At 38.2% G+C, this 22700-nt stretch overlaps 1 protein-coding gene and 1 long non-coding RNA gene across 17 annotated transcripts in view; one reads left to right on the top strand and one right to left on the bottom strand.

Moving 5' to 3' along the window:
- CPEB3 (cytoplasmic polyadenylation element binding protein 3) overlaps positions 1–22694 on the bottom strand; it is an 82059-nt gene extending 59365 nt beyond the window's left edge. For 4 of the 16 annotated variants that reach the window (XM_072931127.1, XM_072931129.1, XM_072931130.1 and 1 more), the window contains exons 1-2: positions 14704–14840; positions 13566–14476 (exon numbers count right to left, since the gene is read on the bottom strand). In XM_072931127.1, coding sequence (XP_072787228.1) covers positions 13566–14465 — 900 coding nt within the window. In that variant the 5' untranslated portion in view covers positions 14466–14476; positions 14704–14840. Of the gene's footprint in view, positions 1–13565; positions 14477–14703; positions 15131–16988; positions 17110–22475 lie in introns of those variants that run through there. The other 12 variants (XM_012574625.5, XM_030276119.4, XM_030276127.4 and 9 more) reach the window with 8 other exon arrangements.
- Positions 15162–17324, top strand: LOC121470193 (uncharacterized). Its single transcript, XR_005980869.2, has 2 exons — positions 15162–15301; positions 17050–17324. It is a non-coding gene; the product is annotated as an uncharacterized lncRNA (long non-coding RNA).
- Positions 22695–22700: the final 6 nt, after the last annotated feature.

Below are 22700 nucleotides of genomic sequence, written 5' to 3'. Positions count from 1 at the left end.
AATTTTATTTGAATTCTAGTTTCTTTTTTACCTTTCCAGTTAATTTTGGGTAGCAGTAAAGTAAGGTGGATTTATTGTATTCCTTTACTGGAACAAATTGGGCAATGTTTTCTTATGTTATTGTTGCCCTTGGAATGTACACAGAACACATCAACTTCTCATATATTAGCCTTTTCTCAACATGACCAACTGTAGCACATTTTATTTTCAAAGGTGTTTGGAAGTTCACTGGGCAAAAGGTGAATTTTTAAAGCCTATTTAGAAGGCTTCTATGAAAAATAAGGGATATTAATAGGCATATAAAACAATATCTAACTGTATAAAGATTATGGAAAAATTTCCATGTAATTTGAAAAATAATATTTCAAAACTCTAGTTAGTATTTAGTCACCTTGTCTGTGCTATATAAACTTTTATAGTTTACATGTAAGAACTCAGACAGAATCCAAAAGCCTTGAAAACTTGACCTATTCAAGCAATTTTTCCACAAAGAAGAGTAAAGTTGTATTCAAATTTTGACACCTTATAAATTCTGAGTTCTAAAATCTTTTAGTGAAATGTTTGTAATTTTTATTTTCAGATTAACTAAAAAGCACAGACATATGAATAGATACAATCACAATCAGTATTATACAGAATTACAAAAATTAATAAGATTATATTATTTGGTTCAAATGTCCCTTTACTTTGCAGTTGAGATTCCATTTTTGCACACCCTTAATGTACATGTCCGAAATATATAGAAGAAGGTTCAATCTTTATAGCTATAAGACTTGGCATCATACCCACTAAACTTGACTATCCTGTCACATTCCTGATTATTCAATATTTGCTTGCAAGTGGGGGAAGAAAATAATTAAATTTACCCTGCATTTTCCTAAAAACAGCTGATAACTTAGCTCTTCTTCCAACATACATTTTTATAATATGCCAAGCACATTATTTATGTGATCAGTCATGTTATTTCTCTGTTCAACGACAGTCAAGCACAAAGAGTCAACTGCTCCAATGGGGAACACCATCTTATACCTTGCTTCCATCTTTGCAAATAGAAATATGATCATATAATACAATTAATATCTCAAGCATCATCTTTTGCCATGAAAACAAGTGAACAGCATATCTCAAAAACCCAAAAACCCCACAAAAACAAACAAAAAAAAATCAGAAGAATCAACAAAATATCTATTATTTTTACAGCCATTACACTGCTGTAGGGAATGATCTGCAGACAGTACACCCGACTGAGCACTCAGTGACAGGATTTATGTTTAGTCATATTTTGTTCAATGGGATGCTTTAGATAAAAATCTGCTTATCAGTCCTGCTGAATGCATCTCAAAAAGCTGATGTATCCACTTTCTCTTATAGTTACCGATTCCAGTAACAAACAGTTCTAACACTTGTAAAATATAGGATTAAAGTAGTTACACCCCAGATGACCATCAATTCACAAAAACAAGCAAGTGGAAAAAAAAAATGTCAGCAGTAGAATTTATAAGCCCATTCATTATACCCTTGAGCTATTAAAATGACATAATTTAACTGGTTCATTGGCCTGCTGTGCAAGAGTTCAGCACTGATAAGTTACCTTTGGGCTCCTACCTCTCTGTTCAGCAGAATGTTGTCCATGTCCCATAGCAAGGAAAAAGGAATATTGACCTAAGAACTCCTTGCCAGACAAATCAGCACAAGTGCAAACCTCAAATCACAAAAAGAAAGCACTGCAGAGATGCAAAGGAGGAGGGAGTACTGAGGATGCTACACCACAAAAGGATCAGAATAATCCCATTCTGCAGGCTGGACCACAGAATGTAAAAGACAGTGGAGACATGTTGTAAAAGGAAGCTATTGTCTCAAAGATTTACAGTCTGTCTGTGGTATGAAAGCCTAACGAGACAAAATGGGAGATAGAAAAGAACACAAGTAATCACTGTCAAACAGATCTCCGAGCACCATTGCCCAGTAGCTTCATTTACTATGGCCACCAAGCAAAGGAGACTCAAGGATTTCTCTGAAACAGTGGTTTTATCTATAGTTACTGACCATCAGTGACAAGGAATATATTGGTAAGAGGGGGAAAAAAAAAGTGTCACTGAAATGTTTAAGCCTGATGACAAAATATTGTCTCCCACCCTAAATCACAGTACTTTTAAGAAAAAGCTGACTAACATAACATCTAACTGACACATTCCATGTCACACTCCTGTTCCATTTCAGTTGTGCTCAGGAAATAGTGCCTCCTGACAAAAATCTTGTAGATACCAGAACTCCAGTAGCTATTTCAACAAAAGAGAGACACCACATTTCACCTGCTCACACAGGACAAGATCCTCACCTACAGGTCTGGAGAACTGCCCTTAGAGAGGACAGTCATGTTCCATTTCAGAAGAGGAAAGGGTACAGTGGGGATTGTGGGTCATAAGGCCTGGGAGGGAACTGGGGCTATTCACCAATATTCACCAATACTCATAGGCCTAAAGAAGGCCAGAAACACTGGCAATGAAAAACAGCTCCCAGAGAAGACAAGGAGGTGATGTCACCTTCGCAGTGTGACATCACTTTGCATCCAGCAGGATTTAAAGAAAAAATTTAACCTATTACTTGCAATATACTTTTAATTACCAATTACTCACCAATTACTCATGTGAACTTCCCAAGACCCAACTTTATACTGTTATATAGCACGATTAATATGCATGATAAATTGTGGCACACAACAACCCACTCTGTCTCCTTCTTCCTAAGAGGATTTAGAATAGTCAGGTAGCAACTCTTGTCCATCCTGGGACTTGATCAAGGACATAATCAATCACAGAATCCCAAACTGCCTCAGACACCTTCATGTAAGGGAAATAAAACTACAGGCTTTCTCAAGCTGTGCACATACTTCTAAACATGAGCTAAAAACTCCTGCATAGTCACTGAAATACCAGGCAAACCCTTTCCTAAAGTGTCGTTATGTTAGAAACTCTAAAAATATTTGCAAAATTACCGAAGGCTGCATATATGCAACTGACCAGGCAGGAAACAGCAGATAGTAGCAATCCAAAAACCATTTGTAACATCAAGCTCCACTTAGAGGAAGGAAGGACAGAAGCAGAGCAAAAAAATCCCAGTCCAAAATTATGTTTTAATTAGAAGCAACTCTTCAGATCAATTATATGCAAGCAATTCCGTTTCAGATTAAATTTTATAAACAAAGGAATTTTTCCAGTGACAAATACTGAATCATACCACATATGAAAAAAGGTCAATTTAATAACAAATTCAGAATTAATTTCATAAATACATTACCTTCATATGATAATATATTAAAGTAGTAACTGAATCATGCTATGCATACTTCCATCTTTTATTGCCTAAAGAACTTAAAGGCATAGAGGATATAAGGATAAGAATAACTAAGTATATCATGTATAAAATGCCTGAACGTTTAAATTAAAATTCTTTAAAATAACCAGAATAAAAAATTCTTCCTCCTAGATAAGAAGAGGCCATGAGCAGTTGTGTTGTCAGGTAGGTGTTATGCATTCAAATTACTGCTGCACATTTGGATTTAATTAAAATAATTCAGAAATCACTTACAAGACACAAGTACAAGTATGAACAGCCAATTAACCAAAAGGAAACCTTCTTTATGCAGAAATTGAAAACCATACTCATAGGAGTAGGAAAAGCACTTTCCTTTTACATCATAAGAGCTAAACTGATTAGCACATGGCAAATTTAGCCAAGATTGCTCCAGACAGGAAAAATGTCTTGACATAAAAGCCTACCTGATTTGCAACAGAATTCTCCTTTCTTTCTGCACAGCATAATAAAAACTGATAGGCGCCTAAGAAAATGTTGCTACAAGGAAAGAACCAGGATGTTCAGCCACTTACATATATTTAGGGAAACTGTAAGAAGGTTAGCATGAATACCTTTGACAACAAATGTCTAGAAAAAGCCTTGCGAGACTGACAAAAAAATTTTAAAACACCAGAAGTCAGGAGAAAATAATGTAGCCTCCATAACTGCTCTTCACATTCATAGAGGAAAATCAGGTAAACAAGGGTAAATAGAGAAGACAGATAAATAGTAAGAGAAAAAAGCATCATCTATCTCACTCAGAAACTGATGAGGAGCACGGCAAGATCGTAATCAAAAGGATCCAGAGTGAGTAAGGCCGTCAGTGGAACCACTAAAGCTAGTCCAAGTAACAATATCAGTACTGTGTATATCTGACCAGCAAAATAAAAATGAAAGAACTGCAATAACTGCAGCAGGGTATGAAACTACAGATGACAAAACACTGTTTCTAGCTTTTATGACTGAAATTCAAGGATTTTGTCTATTAGGAAGTACAGTGCAGAAATAATGTAGCACTGTGCATTACTGACACAGTATCTTGGAAAAGGTGATTCCTGCTTCTTGAAAGATTAGGATGTGGCTGATCTAAGGAGGACTTCCACAGAGCATTTCACATGCTGCTACAGGCAAAATAACCACATAAATGGAGGCAAAAAGTAACCAGTGCAACTGAGGTAAGAAAGAAAATGACAAAACAGGAAAGAACTGCTAGTGCTCAACAGAACCTGCTAAAGAAGTGTGAATAATGCAGTGTTTTAAGGGCAAATCTTGAGACCAGTTTCATTGAGATCACTTGAGAGACCTGAAATGAGTAATGTTGGTTATTAAAGTAGAAACATAATAACAATATTTACAAAAGATCATCAACCCAGAAGAGGTAAGCTCATCATAAAAAAGAGCTGAAGAACTACAGCAAAGCAGACTGCTATTTAATAGCACTAACTACAAGGTCATGACCTCAAGAACTCAATCTTCACCATAAAGTAGGACCTCATCAATCAGTAAGAAAGACAGAAAATAGAAATACAGGAGCTTTTTAGTTGATTTCTGGACAATTCTAAACCACAAATATAAATGTTATGTGTGAAAAGATATACAAAATTGTAGGTTGTATGATAAACTATGCATTTCATATGGTTGTCTTTCGCATCTATACATGCCTGTATTCATTAAAAAAGTTATTTTCACTGTGTTTGCTCTTTTAAATTAATTCTCCTTACTCTACATGTCCAGTGGAGCCAAGGACTGAGCCACACTTTGAGACATTCATCAGTTCAAGTTTATATTCAAACAAAGCTACTGTGCGAGCAAAATAATTTGCAAGAAAACTTTCCAGTTCCTATATAAAAGTGAAGCTTTTCAAAAAACCTGTAAAATTTACTACAATCCATTTTCAAGTAGTTTTGAATGGCAAACACAACATTCCATACTTCTCCCTTGCCTAGCAAGAAAAATTTGTTATATAAGTAACCTACTACTTTGTAAAACCATGTCAGAGTGTGTTTCTGTTTAGACAAGGAAGGTGAGACTGTCTGCAGAAACTTGCATCATAACATCACCTGTAAAATCTGCTGACAATTATAGCTGATTTTTTTACTCAGAAGTCACAGGTACAGCTTCACTTATTAGCCACGTGAGGACCCTCACCACTAAATGTTGAATCTGGTCCAAACTTTAAGATTTTATTTGCAGAGATTCTCATCTGCAGAAAGTGAACAGGTACATTGTCATGTTGCATTGCCGTATTTGAAAATGCCACAGCTCCCCTTCCATTCTGTACTATAAAAGTCCTACTTTTTCTTGTTCCTGACTTTTGTTTGCTCTACTCTCTTGTTCTTTCTTAGTCTTCCTGCTACACAGTCAGCTGCTACTTCAGGCTTTGTGAATTTTAAGAAAACCCCTTTCAGTTACTTTCAGAGGTCTCACTGTTCTCAATTTTTTTTTTTTCAATTGTCACAGGAAGAAACAATATGATCCTGGAGAGAATACATGAGCAAGAGAATTCTTTAGTGAGGTGAAATAATTAGGTCAGACTGTTGTGGGCATCATGATTTAAAACTGGAAGTTATCTTTATAAGCAGTTTTTTAAAATTTCAAACCCACAAAGCATGCTATAAACATTTTACACACCTGGTTATTAAACACCTTAACACTTACTAAGCACATCAATAGATGACATTAGATTTGCTTATAAGCCATCTGTTAACATGCTAACAATCAGTTAATACATAAGTAATTTGTTAACCCTTTACAGATGTTAAGGTCATGCAGTAAATGGGAGTAACACTAGCTGCATCCATGTTAATTCATTAATGCTTTTAACACATCTCTTTCACAAAGCAAGATAGTTCAGCAGCATGAAGCAGCACTTTCAACAAGGAATTAGGAAATTTTCATTTAATCCAAAACAATATTTAACCACTCAAGTGTTTTAAAACAAAATGTTTGCTCTGTTTATTTCAGCAATTTCGGGAAGCTACAATTCCAAAGACTTTCTTCAAGAAATTAGTCTTACTTGCAAAAAAGAGCCTCACTCAGAGAATAAAACCCAGAGAGCTTTGGTGGGTGAATTTCTTTGTTTTCTGACATTTCTCAATAAATGATCAGCTTTAAGTTGCCTACAGTGTTGCCAAAAATAACTTTTTAGGATTAATCTTTTTAAGCTGAGCACCTTCACAATAATTCTACATCGAAAAGGTGAAATTCAGCAGAACATCCATTTATGACTATGATATAAAACAAAATCATATATAAAAAGTCTATGATAAAGCCAAAATTAATGCTTTTCTCATTTATGTCAGAAGTGGTTTTTTTGTCAATCTGTGTGAAAATCTATCCCAAGTCATACATTTTAGAAGCTCAGTTTGGGCGTGAGGAAAGAAAATCAGTTCTGCATGTTCAGACTAAGTTAGCACATGGTTAAAATGTCTAAATTTCTAGAATTCAAAACTTCTAGCCAGTATTTCTGAAAATTCCATTCTCCCTGAATTTGATTAAACCTACTTTTAAAATCCCTCATGTTATTAATTTTGCACAGAACTAAGTGAACATGACTACAGGGATTTATTGGGCTTTCCTCTGTAACCTGAAGCTTTGACTCAGAAATAGGGAATAGGGGAGGCCAACTCAAACAAGAAGCCTCATTGAAAAAAAGAATCAAAATTCAGGAACAGGAAGGAATAGATGTTTGAAAGCAGCTGAACAGATCAAGGGTGGATAAAACAAAGAAAATGGGCCATGCCCACTGAAACCTATTGACAGTGCTCTGTACACATAACTTTCATTAACTTTGTTAAACCAAGAACAAAGAACTATAGAGTTGATCAAAAGCTTCTTAACTTGGGTGATGAATGACATGAAGTTTATCATTCTAACATGCAACAGAATCTGTGGTTTTGCTTAAGTAGTTTATTTAGACTCCGGGAGTTTGAAAGAAAACTGTTGCAAATTCTTGCATATTTTGCAAAGCCATCCAGAAAAAAAGAATTAGGAACAACGAGAGTAATACTTCTCCAGAATCTTAAAGATGTACAGAGAACAACATACACAGCTGAAGGAAATTTAGTATCAAAGAAATGAAATACTTGCTTCTTTTCCTTGATGAAAAATTCTTAATTCCTGAGTAATTGCTATGTAGCAGGAATTGAAAATTTCACAGGAACCAATTTGTTGTCTTCAATTTTTCATGCCTAATTTCAGATTCACTGAAACAGTAAACTTAAGAGACTGCAGTGGATGTTCTGTTTTCAAATATCTATATTCTAAATATTTCAGAAAAAAAACCAACGATTTTTTAGTCTTATCAGATTGAGCATTGAGAAGAAAATAAATTTCCTCAACTCTGTGCCTCTTATTTACCTCTGTAGAATGGACTTCACATCATCCCTTCTAACACTGTTGTGACAAAGCAGATCAGTATCTATCCTGATTGGCACAGTGCTTCTCTCCTATAAGATCTTAGAAAAATTGTCAACTCTATCTCTGGAATGAACTTGAAAAACATGCAATAAAGGGACAAAGCCACTTTTCCACAACAAGGAGGAAAAGGAAGACAACAATTAATTGTGATTTACAAACGTTACTTGTAGCTTGTAGGAAAAGACGGAATCATATAACTGAAACTTATGAAAATGAAAATGTTGACCAAGTCTGAACAAACACAGGCAAAGTTTCTGTGACGTTTCACAACTTGCATTTTTTAAATTCTAAAATTTACACACAATAATAAAATGATTACACAAATGAAGAACTAATTCTATATACAAAAATTTTACATTCTTCTAACTACTGAGACAACTGCTTAGTACTAGCACGTGCAGCATTCTAACAACTGCTTAAAAGCAATACTTTTGTGAAACATGGAAAAATTAGGTTAAAAAAATAATGAAACAAAATATGTCAGTGCTACCCTAAATGTAGGTACAGAATGTATAAGATATCACAATAGACTAAAAACTGTGAAGTCTAGAATAGAAGCAAAACTCAGATGTGTACTGTTTAAGGTAATATCACTTTCAAACTTTAAACTAAACTGTGCTATATTTTAGCTTCCCTTAGTACAGGTCTGCTAGAAATTACTTTTGAGTGACCTTAATGAAAGGAGAACTATTTTACCAACAGCTAACAAATGGAAATATTCACGATTCACTCAGCAAACTCTTTTTTTAACCACTGGAACCTGAAAACACTACTTTTCCAGGTCTCTCTTCCTCTTACATTCCATTCACAAAAGCAGTCTAGGCAAATAGATGAAAACTGGGAGAGATAATCCAAGAAGGGAAATAGCAAAATTAACTCCATGCCCTTTCCCTTCCACTGTTCCTCCCAGAGAAAGATAAATCCTTTATCAAATCTTTAAGACAGAATTATTGATTCACTGTTTGATATTAATACCTTTAATGTCTTTAAAGAAGTCCTGTCTATGTAGAATTGATCAGAACATCAGCTGCCTACTGAACTCAGACCTTTGCTCTACATTGACAGATTAACTATGATTGATTACTTAAAATCAAAACTCTGATCAATAAGCAGTTAGTGCTCAATCATCATACTTTGAATATAAAACAGCCATGTGCTTTTTCCTTGTACTATTACTATGTTTTAGTTAATTTGAAAATGCAGATATTTACAATTCAATCAAATATAAAATCTAACAAAAAATTGTAAAATACTTCAGAACTACTTAGAACATCCTGTGTCACTCGTATCTGTTACACTGGAAGACTACTGAAATACCACAATATGTGCTCCCACGTTTTAATATTCAGAATCCAGCTACAAACAGTGCTAGTTAATAGTAGCAACAGAAGTATGCAAGAAAGGCTTGGGGGGAAAAAAAAGCAGACCTAGGTACTTTCCTCCTTTATTTTTTTCCTTTCTGCCCATAAAGTTGCAGGCTGCCAGTGCTTATGCATCATCATGCAAGAAAAATTAACACTGGACTATGTGTTAAGAAATAGTTTTTATGGTAACAGTAACACTACTTACTGGTTACCTACTAAACTGCGAAGAAGCTAAAGCCCAGAATGACAAATTTAGACTAAAGAAATACAGTGTTTTAAAAATTAATATTTAAATACAACTATTGCTGACTGAAAAAAAAACCCCTCTAGATTTAAAAGAGGTCTTTAAAATTAGTCACCAGAGTGTATGAGCCAGTAAAACTCCTTTACCCGTAAACACAGAACTTTGTTACATTCATGATTGTTCCAATACCTGAACTCTATACTTATACATATATATGCACTTATATTTAAACACAAACTCACTGCATGTTAGAATTGGCATTTTGTTTAAGTACTAAATATTGAAGTTATATATAATTCCTAAATTTAGCTTATAATTTTATCCGGTCCAGACTAATTCCAACTGAAAACAATGAAGAAAAAACAGTACACCAAAACAATTCCCCAGAAATCCTTTCTCAGTCTCCCTGCAAAAGACAGCATGTTAAAACTATCTTTATACACAATAAACACCACCTTTCTTATTTCTGCTAGATTAATATTTATCAGTAAAGCTGCCAAGAATAGTTTGATGCTTACCAGAATCTTCAGAGCACAAACTGCAATGCATTTTTTGTTTCTAAAGAGCATTACTTGGAAAACTGCAACACTCAGCACAGTTTCCAGAAAATTGTTACAGTCTTGCTATAATTAAAAATCTACAAAGTAGACATACTTAATTTGAATACTGGTCTGCAAACATTCAATTCCTTCTCTATCTTCCCTGCAAAGAGAGTTTCTTATCCTTGCCTTCAAGGGTCTATTTCAGGCACTATGAATCCTCCTAACCCCACAGACTGTGTCCCAATATCTTCACATGGCCAAAAGCTGAGAGAAATACATCATTTACCTGAGACAAGCGAAGGGAAAGAAAAGCTCAGAAGCAGGAGATGACAAGAGTTCTGTACAAGCCCCACCACTCTGCTGGAAAATGGAACTGAGCCACTGCTGGGAGAATGGCATCCCAGGGACAATCAGTTAATGCCAGCCTCAAATGCCAGAGCTGAGGATCACCTAACATAATAGCACAACACGACTGCTTGCCATATGACAGGCAGAGACCCTGCACCTGAACCACTCAGAAGCCAAAAAATACTCAGAAGAACAAACTAGCCATGTTTTTGTATTTCCTCTCTGGCCTAGTTCCACACCTGTTCCCATGACCTCGTCTCCAACTCTTCCTTGCTATATTACATTTCATTCCACACTGGTCACTTCTCTTTTTCCTTTCAACTATCAGCTTTGTATCTATGTTTTTTTTAAATATACATTGCAATTGATTTTTTTCCAGAGCGTATGAATGTAGTCTCCCTCAAAGTATTTTTAGTGGCTTTTCCACACCAATCACAAGGTAAACACTAGCAGAGCTCCTACCAAGTGGTATTTTAAATTTTTTGGTATGTTCTGCAGCACAACTCCTTGGGACAGACACCAATTGGTTTTGACATACAAGATGCATGAAAGTATTACTCAAATTAAGGGATGAAAATATCTAGCATATTGCTTTATACATGTTTTAAGAGTATTTTCAAATTGAACATTTTTTCCTAGAACAAGAACAAGATCTATCAATAGCTGAGTATCAACTATCTTCAAATATTATAGACTCGGAACACAAATCTCAGTTACAGATCTTTTCTGATCAATATTTTTGATCACTGCAAAAGATCTGAACTACAAAATGGCTCTCCCTGATGTTATTTCAAACAGTGAACATATTAATAGTTATCTTCTTTCCTAGAAAGCCTAACAATCCCAACATAAAATAACAGGTTAACACAAAGAACTTGCTAATGTGCATAAGTGTGTTGCTAGGAAGTTTACTGGAAGGTATTTCTAAAGTTGCTCAAAACCACACAGTTATGGAGGGTGGCAGATGTAAACGGATAAACCTGCCAGAACTACTTGATAGTGCTGACAAGCAGAACTTACTGTGTCAACTTATTGCCCAATTTAGGGGTGAGGGGAAGAAGAAAAAAGACAACCAGAACCTTGGCAGCAAATATAAAACTCTTAGGACTAATTTGAATTTCATTTTTATCAGCGCAACTGAACAGTTGCCTCCTACCAATAGTATGGTTTCAAGATGTCTTTGGCATTTCATTAAGCGTAGCAGCAATCAACAGTAACCCAGGTTACAATTTTTAATAAGCAATAATCAGCAGCTTGCATTTAAAAAAAAGGAGCCTAATAGGAAAAAAAAAATACAAGTGTCCTCAGTGTCTGAAATCAGACTGTTATACCAGCTGGTCGTGAGAATAGCCTACGCATTTGCTTTCAGTTGAACATGAAAATACCAGGTTAAATTCACAGAGAAGAAAACAAGTTTCTAATTTACATATTGGCTGATAGTTTCGTTTTTTTGAAACCTTAATTTCAAAATCAAAAGAACTTTTCTTTAAAAGCAGTTAGCTATTTTTTTCCTTGTGATGAGTAAATATCTGCCAATTTAATTTGTGATAATTTATAGTCATAATAATAAAGTTCTGTATTCATTAAAGATGTATCTCACTAACCAAACCACAGAAATAAGACCATCTACTGTTGTTTTCACTACTAATTCAAATATACCAAGATTTGTAATGTCTTACATGTAGACAATTCAGAATACTTGTAAATTGACACACATTTCCCACTTCTAAAAAATGACTGGGAGCTATTAGCTTTTGTGGTGCTGTGCTCTGGTGCAACATAGTATTTACAGCAGGCGTATTGTGTCTAAAGTGTAATCTTCCTCCAGCCTTCATTGCTTCAGAGACATTAACCAGCAGCTCACCAGAAGCCACTCCACCTTCATTTAGGGCAGCCAATAAAAAAATTGCAACTCTCCCTTTAAACAGAATGAAGCAGCAAAATGAAATTTCAGGGCTGACTATAAGATGTCCTCTTTGAATAGGACTGGAAAGTGTATATATTTTACTTCAACAGTCTCCTAAAATAATGGGGGTGGGGATGCATTTGTTTGATTTCTTTTTTTACTGTGTTTCTAAAACTAAATATCAATCTAAATGCTATTCTTACCAAACTGATAAGTTAAAGATGTTTGAGAGGTCATACTTTCTTGAGAAAACAACTACCCAAAGACCAAGCATATATGAATAATTTAACTGTATTTCAAAGCAGAGAATTTTGACTTGTCTGACACCAAAACAGCTAACCTAGAAAAGGTCCGAGATTCACTTCACCTAGTACAGATATAACTGCAAGTGCAAGCTCTGCTTTTTTCCAACTTAAAATGGATTTCACACCATGACAGGTTTCATTCTGCATTAAAATTGCAAATCTTCCATTTGGCCCAGTTTCAGCTGCAATTGATCTGCTTTGTCGTCATAGATTTAAAAAAAAAACCAGTGAAGGGCACTGCAGCTTTAAATATTTCAGAGCTATGTAGCTAGTAAATAGACTCCATTGCAATATGGCTCTGAAGGTCGTGCCCTATTGTCTCTTTTCTCTGCAAATATTCTGAACAGCATAAAATGGTTTATTTTATACAACACTTTCCTGCCATTTCTAAATCATGTCAATTGTATTAGGCATTTCCTTACTGGAAAGGACAGATACGCCACTCTTTCCATACACACCCACACTGCTTCAAGATGTATTCAAAACGTCCACTGTGAATTTAACAGCAGAGTGTATGTATTAGATGTACACAGCTTTTCATATGGATGCCTTATGTGAACAGACTCCCTGTTAAACCCCACCACAACATAAGGACAATTAGTTATTGCAATGGTGATAAAATAATTAACTGAATTTCAGGTCAAGAAGCATCTTTGGTTAAAATTAACAGCCCAGTTAGAAAACTGAACCAGCAATTTCAACATCTCAGCTCTCTCAAATATGGGAGAATAGGAAAAAAATTCTAACACAGCACCAAGGGAATGCAATCTGCCAAACCTGTTTTTCATGAAGGCTACTACCTTTCAGATGCTAAAAAAAGAGCAAAAAACAACAACAAAAAAACCCCATACACCACATTTAACAATAAGCTACAAGAAAAATAAGACTTTAAACCTTAAGCTAGAATTGGAAATCCTTGTTTATGCGCTCCCTAGGTTCAACCCCACTTCTTTCATGAAAGGTGACTGATGAAAACATTAGTTATGGAGGTGCCACTCAGAACAGTAACATGAAATACAGCCCCGCAAAAAACAGAAATTTGTGATAGCTGTCATCATGCAGAAGGTGCGTGTAGTCATTTACCTGAAAAGGCAACAGATTGTTGCCATTGTCCGTCCTGAACGCGTTGTCTTCCATCCAGGATTTGGGGGTTAAGGGTGCAGCCCGTGGGAACTTCGGAGGGGCAATGACATTGCTGGAGAAGGGTTTTTTAAGGGGTGAAATGGGATTGAGGGGGGAGGGCACACCGACTCCCACTCCCACACCAACCCCCACTCCAACTGCCCTTCGAGGGTCCCTACCAGCCTGCAGCCCACCCCAAGGGTTGGAAGGTGTACTCCAAGCCGCATTTTGATGGTTATTCCAGCTGGAGGAGGAAGAAGAAGAGGCAGAGGAGGAAGACGGTTTGCTGGTCATGATGGGCTGATGGCTGTAAGCAGCATTTCTCTGGGCAAAAGGTGCCTGATTAGGACTCACAGGTGACCTCCGCTGCTGCTGCTGCTGCTGAGCTTGCTGCTGCTGCTGCTGATGTTGGTGGTGTTGAGTCTGAGCTAGGCCAATCTGAGGTGAGAAAGTGCCACCAAATACAGGGTTGACATGGTGTGGAAAATTCTGGAAAAGCATTGTCCCATTGACTGGAGTAATCCCTTGGAAAAAGCTATCATCCACCGTGTTTGTGGTCCCTGTAGACCAGGTGCTGCCAAACGAGGGAGACAAGGAGGTGCCGGCTGCAGGTTCTTGTTGAGGCTGGTGAAAGCTCAAGCCAGGCAAAATGGGAGACTCCATCTGCATCTTCTCCTTGCTATTTTGGGAAGGAGCCGATGTGCCGATACTAGTCACTGAACTGTTGTCTTCTGGTTTGGGTGTCTCCGACGAGATGGGTGTAGAGGGGGCTTCTGCTGAGTTTGGATCTTGCTGCTGCTGCTGCTGCCGCTGCTGCTGGGGCTGGGCTTTGCTTTTGTCCATCAGTAAATCATCCTGCATGGTTTGCGCAGCTGAAACAGTAGGGGAAAAAACCACAAAGACATATTATTAGCATTGTCATTCATACCACAAGCCAGTCTGTTTTAATCATTTGCCAGCCAAAAATCTCGTCCTATTGCTAGTACTGTGCTACAGCATATTGCAAGGCAAACCCGTAATCTTCCCCCTCCCCCATTTAGGAATATGTAACCTTTGATCGTGCTAGATTGCCCTTAAAATATTTTTTAAGATGCTTCACCCTTTTTGATGCCTTGTTTCCCTTCAGTCTAAATGAGAGATGTGCTTATAGGGCAGAGATATACAGCAATTTCGCCACGTCTCTTTTCTCTTACACCGGAACTCAGAGCTCTCACCCTGCAATGAGAAACTGATTCTGGTTCCTGTTTTTCCAAGCACCCTCCTCCTCCACCTCCTCCCCCTAGTTATTTGCATACGTCAATAAATACTGCTGCGTCCTTCAGCAAGGTTAAAAAGACACCAGTCTTCGCTCTTCTCCACCCCCTTTTCTATTAGGGGACCTTTAAAGGAGCCGGGTACCGAATTTCCTTAATGAACAAGCAGGCTTGCAGTGATTGAGGTTTATCAGAGCGAACGCGAGCAGGGACGCTCGCTGATACGGGAGCGGCTCCTCGCTGCACAATCGCTTCCTGCCCGTCCCTGGCCCAGCCCGCGCCGGCTCCGGGCAGCCGAGGCGCTGGCACAGCCGGGAACGGGGGCCGGGGGGCGGAGACACTTCGCCTACAAAGCCACCGATGGGTGTTGGATTTGCCTTCGGTGACCTTACGATCTCTCCGCGTAAAATGCTATTTTACATCAAAGCAGTCCTTTACTTTAAGGTATAGCTGTCTACTCGCTCTATTTATACACACACCCGCTCTATTTATATACATACATATGAAATCATCGGTGATTTCTCCATTAGAAAACCGTAAGGTCTAAATCAGCAGACCGGGGAGATATTATTAGACTATGATCTTTCTAATGCTGTCAAATGAAATATAAAACCAGGGAAAATCGAAATATTTGCAATACAGACATGCTGCATGTTAAAAATCATCTTCATATGCACAAGACAAGGACTAGTGATGCAAATTATTTGCTAAATCAATACATAAGTTCAAACTTCAGAAAGGAAATGTGTGTGGAATGGTTGAGGCTTATATATGCTAGAAAATGTGCTCCATATGAAACAGGTCAGATCACATAATTTTATAATGATTTTGAGACCCAATAGTACTAATACAATACAGACATCAATGAACAGCAATTGTATGAAATCACAACAGGAACCTCCACATTTTGCAGGCTTTTAGTCTATTAAGGAGATCACTCTTAATCTCAAAAATATTTTATATGTGCCCCAAATCACTTACTTTCATTGAGTAACTATGCCAAAGATGGCCATTGCTGAATACCTAACTGCATTACTATTGAGTTAATCATATGACATTTACATGCCTAAGACTGTATTTTTTAGGATTGTTTTTGTAATGTAACAATGTATAGCCAAATCAATTAACTGTTTAAGAAAGGTGGCAAAGTGTGAAACTGTCGACACTGTCCTTTCTGACATCAAGTGGTCCAGGTGTATCTTATATTTTTTGTTTTTTCCTTTAAATATCTTCTGAGGCATGCACACACATTTTGGTTAAAATGAATTCCAGGAGAGGTTTCTGGTATTGAGTAAGTTACTGCTTATGGTCCCCCTGATTTACCAGTTCAATATGAAAAGTGAGCAGCGAGGCTTCCTGAGCAGACCATGCTGTGAGACAACATTAAGCTCCTCAGGACGGGGTAAACCATTGCATCTGTTCCAGGCAGCGCTGCTGCTGCTGGGAGCGCAGAAAACCTTGCAAGGCATTTTAAAGCAATACTGCAGTAAACCACAATATACCAAGCTCTGTCTGTGTAACTTTCCATTAGCTTCCCTTCTACCCACATCAGTATTACTCCTAAGGCTACATGATGACTCCACATCAGAGGGAGAAAAAGATTATGTATATCCCTCGCCCCTGGGTCTGACCTATCAGTATAAAAATACATTTAGAGAGAAAAACATAGCAGCTGAAATGTTAAAATTCTGTAGTCAATACAGTTATATTTAAATTAGTTAGTCACCAGGTTATCTATAGTGGCTAGTACAGCAGTTGCTTCAAATATGTACCTTGACTTAGCTAGCTGGTTTTGAACTTTATCCTAAGGACTGTGATTCGCATTCCCTTCCATATTGCTTCTTAAAGGCAAAAATCACTGCACCATTCAACCCTCTTGTCAAGGTCAAGACCTTCCTTTAATGAATGAAGCCAGTTCAAATGAAAAAATACTGGTTAATAAATTACTTTGAAAGACAGGCCAGCCAATGTCTAATGTGGGACTAGTATGCAGTACTCTTGATTATTTGGTGTAAGTATTTGTACAAATTTACAATCCAGTACAGGAAATCTATATCCCCATAGCAATACCAGATCCATTTGCATGCAGAAACCCACGCAGCCAACACAGAAACGTTTAAGGAACAGTTACCTTTGGATTTTCTGTATTTAAATATCAACAAAAGGACAGTATATTTATTTTCTTCTTTCAGGTTTGGTATATGACAAATAGTCGACCAGTCTGGCAAGAGCACTTTGACAACTGGAAGCTTTCAGCGCATGCTCTCCCATGGAATCATGGGGTTTGAAGTCTTACCGATAGACAGCATTTCACTGCTGCTTCCTGAAAGGAAGAGAGCTCGACAGGGAAAAAAATACTGGCACACTCCCTCTTCCCAGGGAAAACTGCTGCAGTCTGAATCATCAGCTCTGAGGAAATATCTGTCAGACTGAGCTGAAAGTGACTAACTAAACATGTGCTTTTAAATAGTCTGATTTAGAAGCCCAGATCAAATAGCCACCTATTCCAAACAACTGCTAGACAAAGAAATAGTTCCAGTATTTCCACACTTCCCTTACAAACTCCTAGCATAAGAAATTAATTATAAGCTCATACCAGCTATAAAGTTTACGGCTATTACAAAGGAAATCGTGCCACGTTGCTTAGCTGAAGAATATATTAAATAATCATGTGTCATAATATAATTTCTAAATATATTCTGAAACTCAAACACAAATAGGTCAAGTATGAAAATTTGAAAAGAAATCAAAATCAGTACATAGGTGAAAAGTTGTACTATTTTAGTAGTTTCCAATTTCCAAGTTACAACTTTTTATTACTGAATTGTTACTACACTAAAAATTCCACAAAAAAAATAAGCTGCTCAGAAGAAAATCAAGGTGTGAATATTACTATTTAACATTCCATCTATTCTGTACATGGTGATGCCACACTTCACCTCCCTTCCTTTCACTACCCAACATCTGCATATCTCCAGCCTCCCCATCAATACACAGGCTGACAGGAGTTCCTCTCATAAGATATTAATATAGTGATCATTAATGTAGGTCGGGTAAAATTTTCAGAATTTCATTCACTGACACTTGGTGTTCTGTTTTGCACTAGTCCGCGAATTATTCTGCATATTTATTCTGGGTAATTCATAATACTAATTATTCAGACCAAATAGTAATGCTCATAAGGAAATATATTGTTGAAATCAGAAGTGTGAAAATAACAGTGTTTAATAAAAGTGCAGGCTGATTTTCCAACGATGAAATATGCATAGCTTTGTGCATGAAAGAGAGATGACTAAAGCTGAGAAAAATAAATTAGGGCAGTTGAAAGAGTTGTTCTAACACTTACATCTCTGCTTTCTGCACTCTGTTTATGTTGGACTGTCTGGTCTGCCTGCCCTAAATCAACTGTGTAATTAAGAGTTTCTCAACACTTGCTCTAACCTGTTTGTGCTACTCTGAATCATTAAAGGCAGCAAAACTTTTTCTTACAGCAATAGAAAATACTTAATTTTATGAACTATCCCACCTCTCACAGGGCTGGCTTTAGGCATTCTATGTCCTCCTTTATGTCCCTATTTACTTGTGGGTTATTGCTTTTCAGATGATTTGAGGATTCACATGCAAGGGACCGCACTGTTTCTGTCAGTTCTTCCCAGGAAAGCTTCACTTGATAGATCAAACATTAGGATAAAGAAAAGCACTCCAGAACTAAAGAAAATAATGATGTAAAGAGAGTTTCCGATCAACTAGCTAATAGAAGAATTTTTTTGTTTATTTCTAGCAACCAACTCCCTCATAACTGGAAGTTAAAAGATAGTAACGACAGCTGAATCAGAACAGAAGAGCTTAATTCAATCTGCTATATGAATTATTTGACCTGGGCCAGTTCCAAAGAAACAAATGTAAGAAAGGTCCAGAATAAACCAAGCTAATTCAATTAACATTGTATAAGGTGTATTTTTATTTTAAGCAATTCATTATGAAGCAATTTAAGCCTCTTTAAGCCTCCTGTGACTAACAAACCATGCTAGTCTTTTTTACAGAAAGTGACTATTCCAGCTGGCTTTAAGGTTAAAATGAAGTGTTACGGTACTGAAAAAAACCCCAAGTTTCATTGTAGAAACACCTTTTTTGACTTAGATTCGTTTCATTTTAGACTGAGGGCTACTTATCTTTTAAAAAAATGGAACCAAGTAGATACAAAATGCCTAACTGATCTTGTAATTCAATTTTACACATCGCTTTCATAGCAGTTAATATTTAGATTTGCCAAAATAGAATACTCCTATATTGCCAGATTACTTAGCTTTATTGTAAACAGCTAATAATTTCCACAGTTTTAATACTGCAAGTTCAGAAGAGCCATATAAAGGTACAGCTTCTTATGTATTTGTCCTCTTTTCCAGGCCTCACCAGGCCTCACTGAAATAGTCATCTATACATATATATTTAATCTACCTCCATGTCATTCTTCCAGTACTTGCTTGTCAGCTTCTTTATTAAGCTTAAATCTGTATACATTTGTTATGAAACCATTTCATATCTTTAAAAGTTGATATTTTGCAGTAAGTCTGACAGCCAATTTTAGGGCTCAATTTTAAGCCCTAAATAGCTTATATTTGGTGATTTTCATTAAGTTCTGTACTTGCCTTCAAATGCACAGTTCTACTTAATTTACTTAAAATGGCTGCTACCTCCAGTCAGTGTCTGGGAGCTGAGCTCTGGCAAAGCTCCAGGAAGAGCAGCCACTTTCCCTCACTCTGCACTGGCCAAACAGAGCCTGCTCCCAGGAGAGTTCTCTCGGCTCAAATGTAGCCACTCACTGCCAGGTGCAGGTAAGAGATGACAGAGTGAGGCAGAGTGCAGTGAACATAAGAGAAATGGAAGGAAGAAACAAAGAAGGATCTATTAAGGGATGATATAGGAAGCAATAGTTAAAAATTAAAACAAAATGCAAGAGGCAATCTGAGACTTACACTGGAAACTGCCAATGCAAAGAAGGAAGTATAAAAAACAAAAAGCAGAAAGAAAATAAAGAGAAAAGGAGGATGAGGGAGAGTGAAGGAGGTGATTGTAGGGGAGAATAAAGCAAGCATTTTAATAGAGCAGCTGCATATCCAGTCTTGTTAAAGAGAATAGAGAAGGATAGAATGACAATTCTTGCTGTGTCTGGGAGTAAGGAAGTGGTTTTTGACAAATTCAAAACTAATTGGTTATATATGTATTTTAGGATCACACTTCGATTCTGGAAAGAGCAGATAAAGAACATATATCCCAAGCTGTCCAACAGTTTCCACAAATCAGTTTTTGGATTTCAGAATCTTTAAGCTATTTATGGGATGTTAAGGGGTCTGCCATTATACAATGCTTTGTGTTGTAAAGGACCTTTAAAGCTCCTATAGTCCAACCTCCCTGCACTGAGGGATGTCTTCAGCCAGATCAAGTTGCTTAGCCTGACCTTAAATGTTTCCAGGAACAAGGAATCTACCCTCTCTCTAGACAATCTGTGCCAGTGCTTTGCCACTCTCATAGTAAAAGATTTGTTCCTTACGTTCAATCTAAATCTACTGTCTTTTAGTTTGAAACCACTAAAGCTTGTCCAATTATGCTTTTATGTATCCTGTTACACTTTTACTTTTCATGTTTGGAAAAAATATTAAATTGAAAAAAAGTCCAAACCTACTGACTGTTCACTATTTGACCTGATATTCAAGTTTTGTCCATTCCAGTCTTGTCATACCTTCCTTTGCCAGTGGTAGAGCAAATCAGTCATTTTTGTTACAGACCGTTCTATAGCCTCAAATGGTAGCCAAGTGATCCTGGGTTCTGGTTCCATTTCTTCAGGTAAATATTCTTCACAGCTATTATTAGCCACTATGACCTTTATCATAAATGGCAGGCAACCAGCATATCCTTTCAACACCAAAGCAAAAATACAGAAATTGCACAAACCACATACTCCTAGAAATAAAACCAGCTTCCCTCTTTCCATTTGTAACACTTCAGAATAAATATAAATAACCTAAACTAGGCTAGCCTAGCTGCTCGATGTTCTGGCCATTAGGCAACGATCTTAGTCCAGACCAAGAATAGGAACCAGAAACACTTGATATCCAATAGTGCTCTTACATGCCACAGACAGCTGTAATTGGGACAGTGTGTATTAGGATCTCTTCCAGGAGGTCATGCCCATGTGGTTTACTCAGGCCACTGTACATCCAACACTCCTCAGTTGGATTCGGCAGTGAATTTTATGGCCCAAAGAATAAGAACCAAATAAATTTTCTGGGACAGGATGTCAATGCCTTCTTCCTACCTGTTTCTGTACCTCCTGTAAGGAACATTTACATCTCTGTAAATACTTCAGCATTCCTCTTTACAATATTTGTAGCAATTAGAAAATAAACAACACCCTTAGTGCTATACACTACTTACTACTGTGCACATAATACTGCTTACAAGTCCAAGTTCAGGTGTTTTACACACCTTTTGACAACAATTTTCTCTCCCCAAAGACTCTCAAAACCAGACTGATTTGTCTTTAGCTAAGGCAGCAGAGACAAAGAATCCAGTATATTCCCTAAACTTGCCTTCCTGTTACACCTGATGTGTGTTGTCACATACACGCAAAAGCTTGATCTCAGCCAAGAACAGCTCTAGGTTGATGCAGCTGCACAGCTGCACCCCGGGCTTGGCCCTGTAAATTGCAACCTTGAACAGCAACTGCAGTATAATTGACACAAGGTACAGGAACTAGTTTCATATAGCAAGTAAGCACTATTCTTTAAAAATATAACCTGAAAAAGAAAATTAAAAGTTGATTTTTACTAAGCAGTCTTTCCAAAAATCTGTCATGTCACAACAGCCTCTGAAAAACAGGCTATTCCCTTTTCTTCGGGAGCCTGACGTGAAGGCAGGAGACAAACACCCATGGTGGAGATCACTGGAAAGGCAACTTCTTTCCAGATCTACCTCTTTGCTCTATAAAGGCTCTTCAGCTTCTAAATGTCCAGTTTTTCAGATTGTGATGCTCTAAATTGTCTTCTGAACATACAACAAATTCTAAAAGCACCTTAGAAAGATTTTTTTTTTTCCCCACACCACCAAAAGAGAGCTTTTGTCATTACCACTGGCCGTGCCATGCCTCACCCCACTTGCACACAGAAGCCAGTGGTCACCGGGCCTCCATCGAGCACCAAGTCCCACTTACAAGGGCGCTTGTCCTTGTCATCGACAACACCACCACTGAAACGGATTAATTTCCCTTCCGCCGTTCCAGCCACCGCCCTTCTGGGCAGCCCGGTCGGGGCTGGCAGCCGGCAGGGCCCCCTCCGCCCTGAGGGCAGCTCGCGGGGCCCGGCGGCCGAGCAGCGGCGGGGGCCGCCTGCACCTGTTCGGCAGGGAGGGAACGGGAGATGCTCCTGCCCAAGGGGTCCCTGCGGGAGCGGGGAGGGGGCAGAGCAGGCGGCCCAGCCTCTCCCTCCCTCCTTTCTTCCCTCCCTCCCTCCACCCGTGAGGGGTCCCGGCCGGCGGCGGGGGACGGCAGGAGGGGCAGCAGCCGCCGGGCGCGAACCTTCCCCCGCAGACCCCGCTCGGCCGCCCCGCCGCGGTCCCGTACCTGCCCCGCGCGCGGAGCCGGGCAGCGACTGCGCGACGGCGGCGGCGAGGAGAGACATGGGCAGGGCAGGGGGAGCGCCCCGCCGGACCTTTAAACCCGCGCCGGCGGCGGGACTACAGCTCCCAGCGGCGGCAGGACTGCGGCGGGATCGCGGCGGGACTACGGCAAGACTACAGCAAGACTACAGCTCCCGGAGCTCCGGGCACGGGCTCTGCCCTTGGCGCA

The sequence above is a fragment of the Taeniopygia guttata genome, chromosome 6 (genome assembly GCF_048771995.1).
Source record: "Taeniopygia guttata chromosome 6, bTaeGut7.mat, whole genome shotgun sequence".
Lineage (NCBI taxonomy): Eukaryota > Metazoa > Chordata > Aves > Passeriformes > Estrildidae > Taeniopygia > Taeniopygia guttata.
The sequence above is the reverse complement of the archived record's forward strand: the minus strand, read 5'-3'. Positions and strand labels throughout refer to the sequence as shown.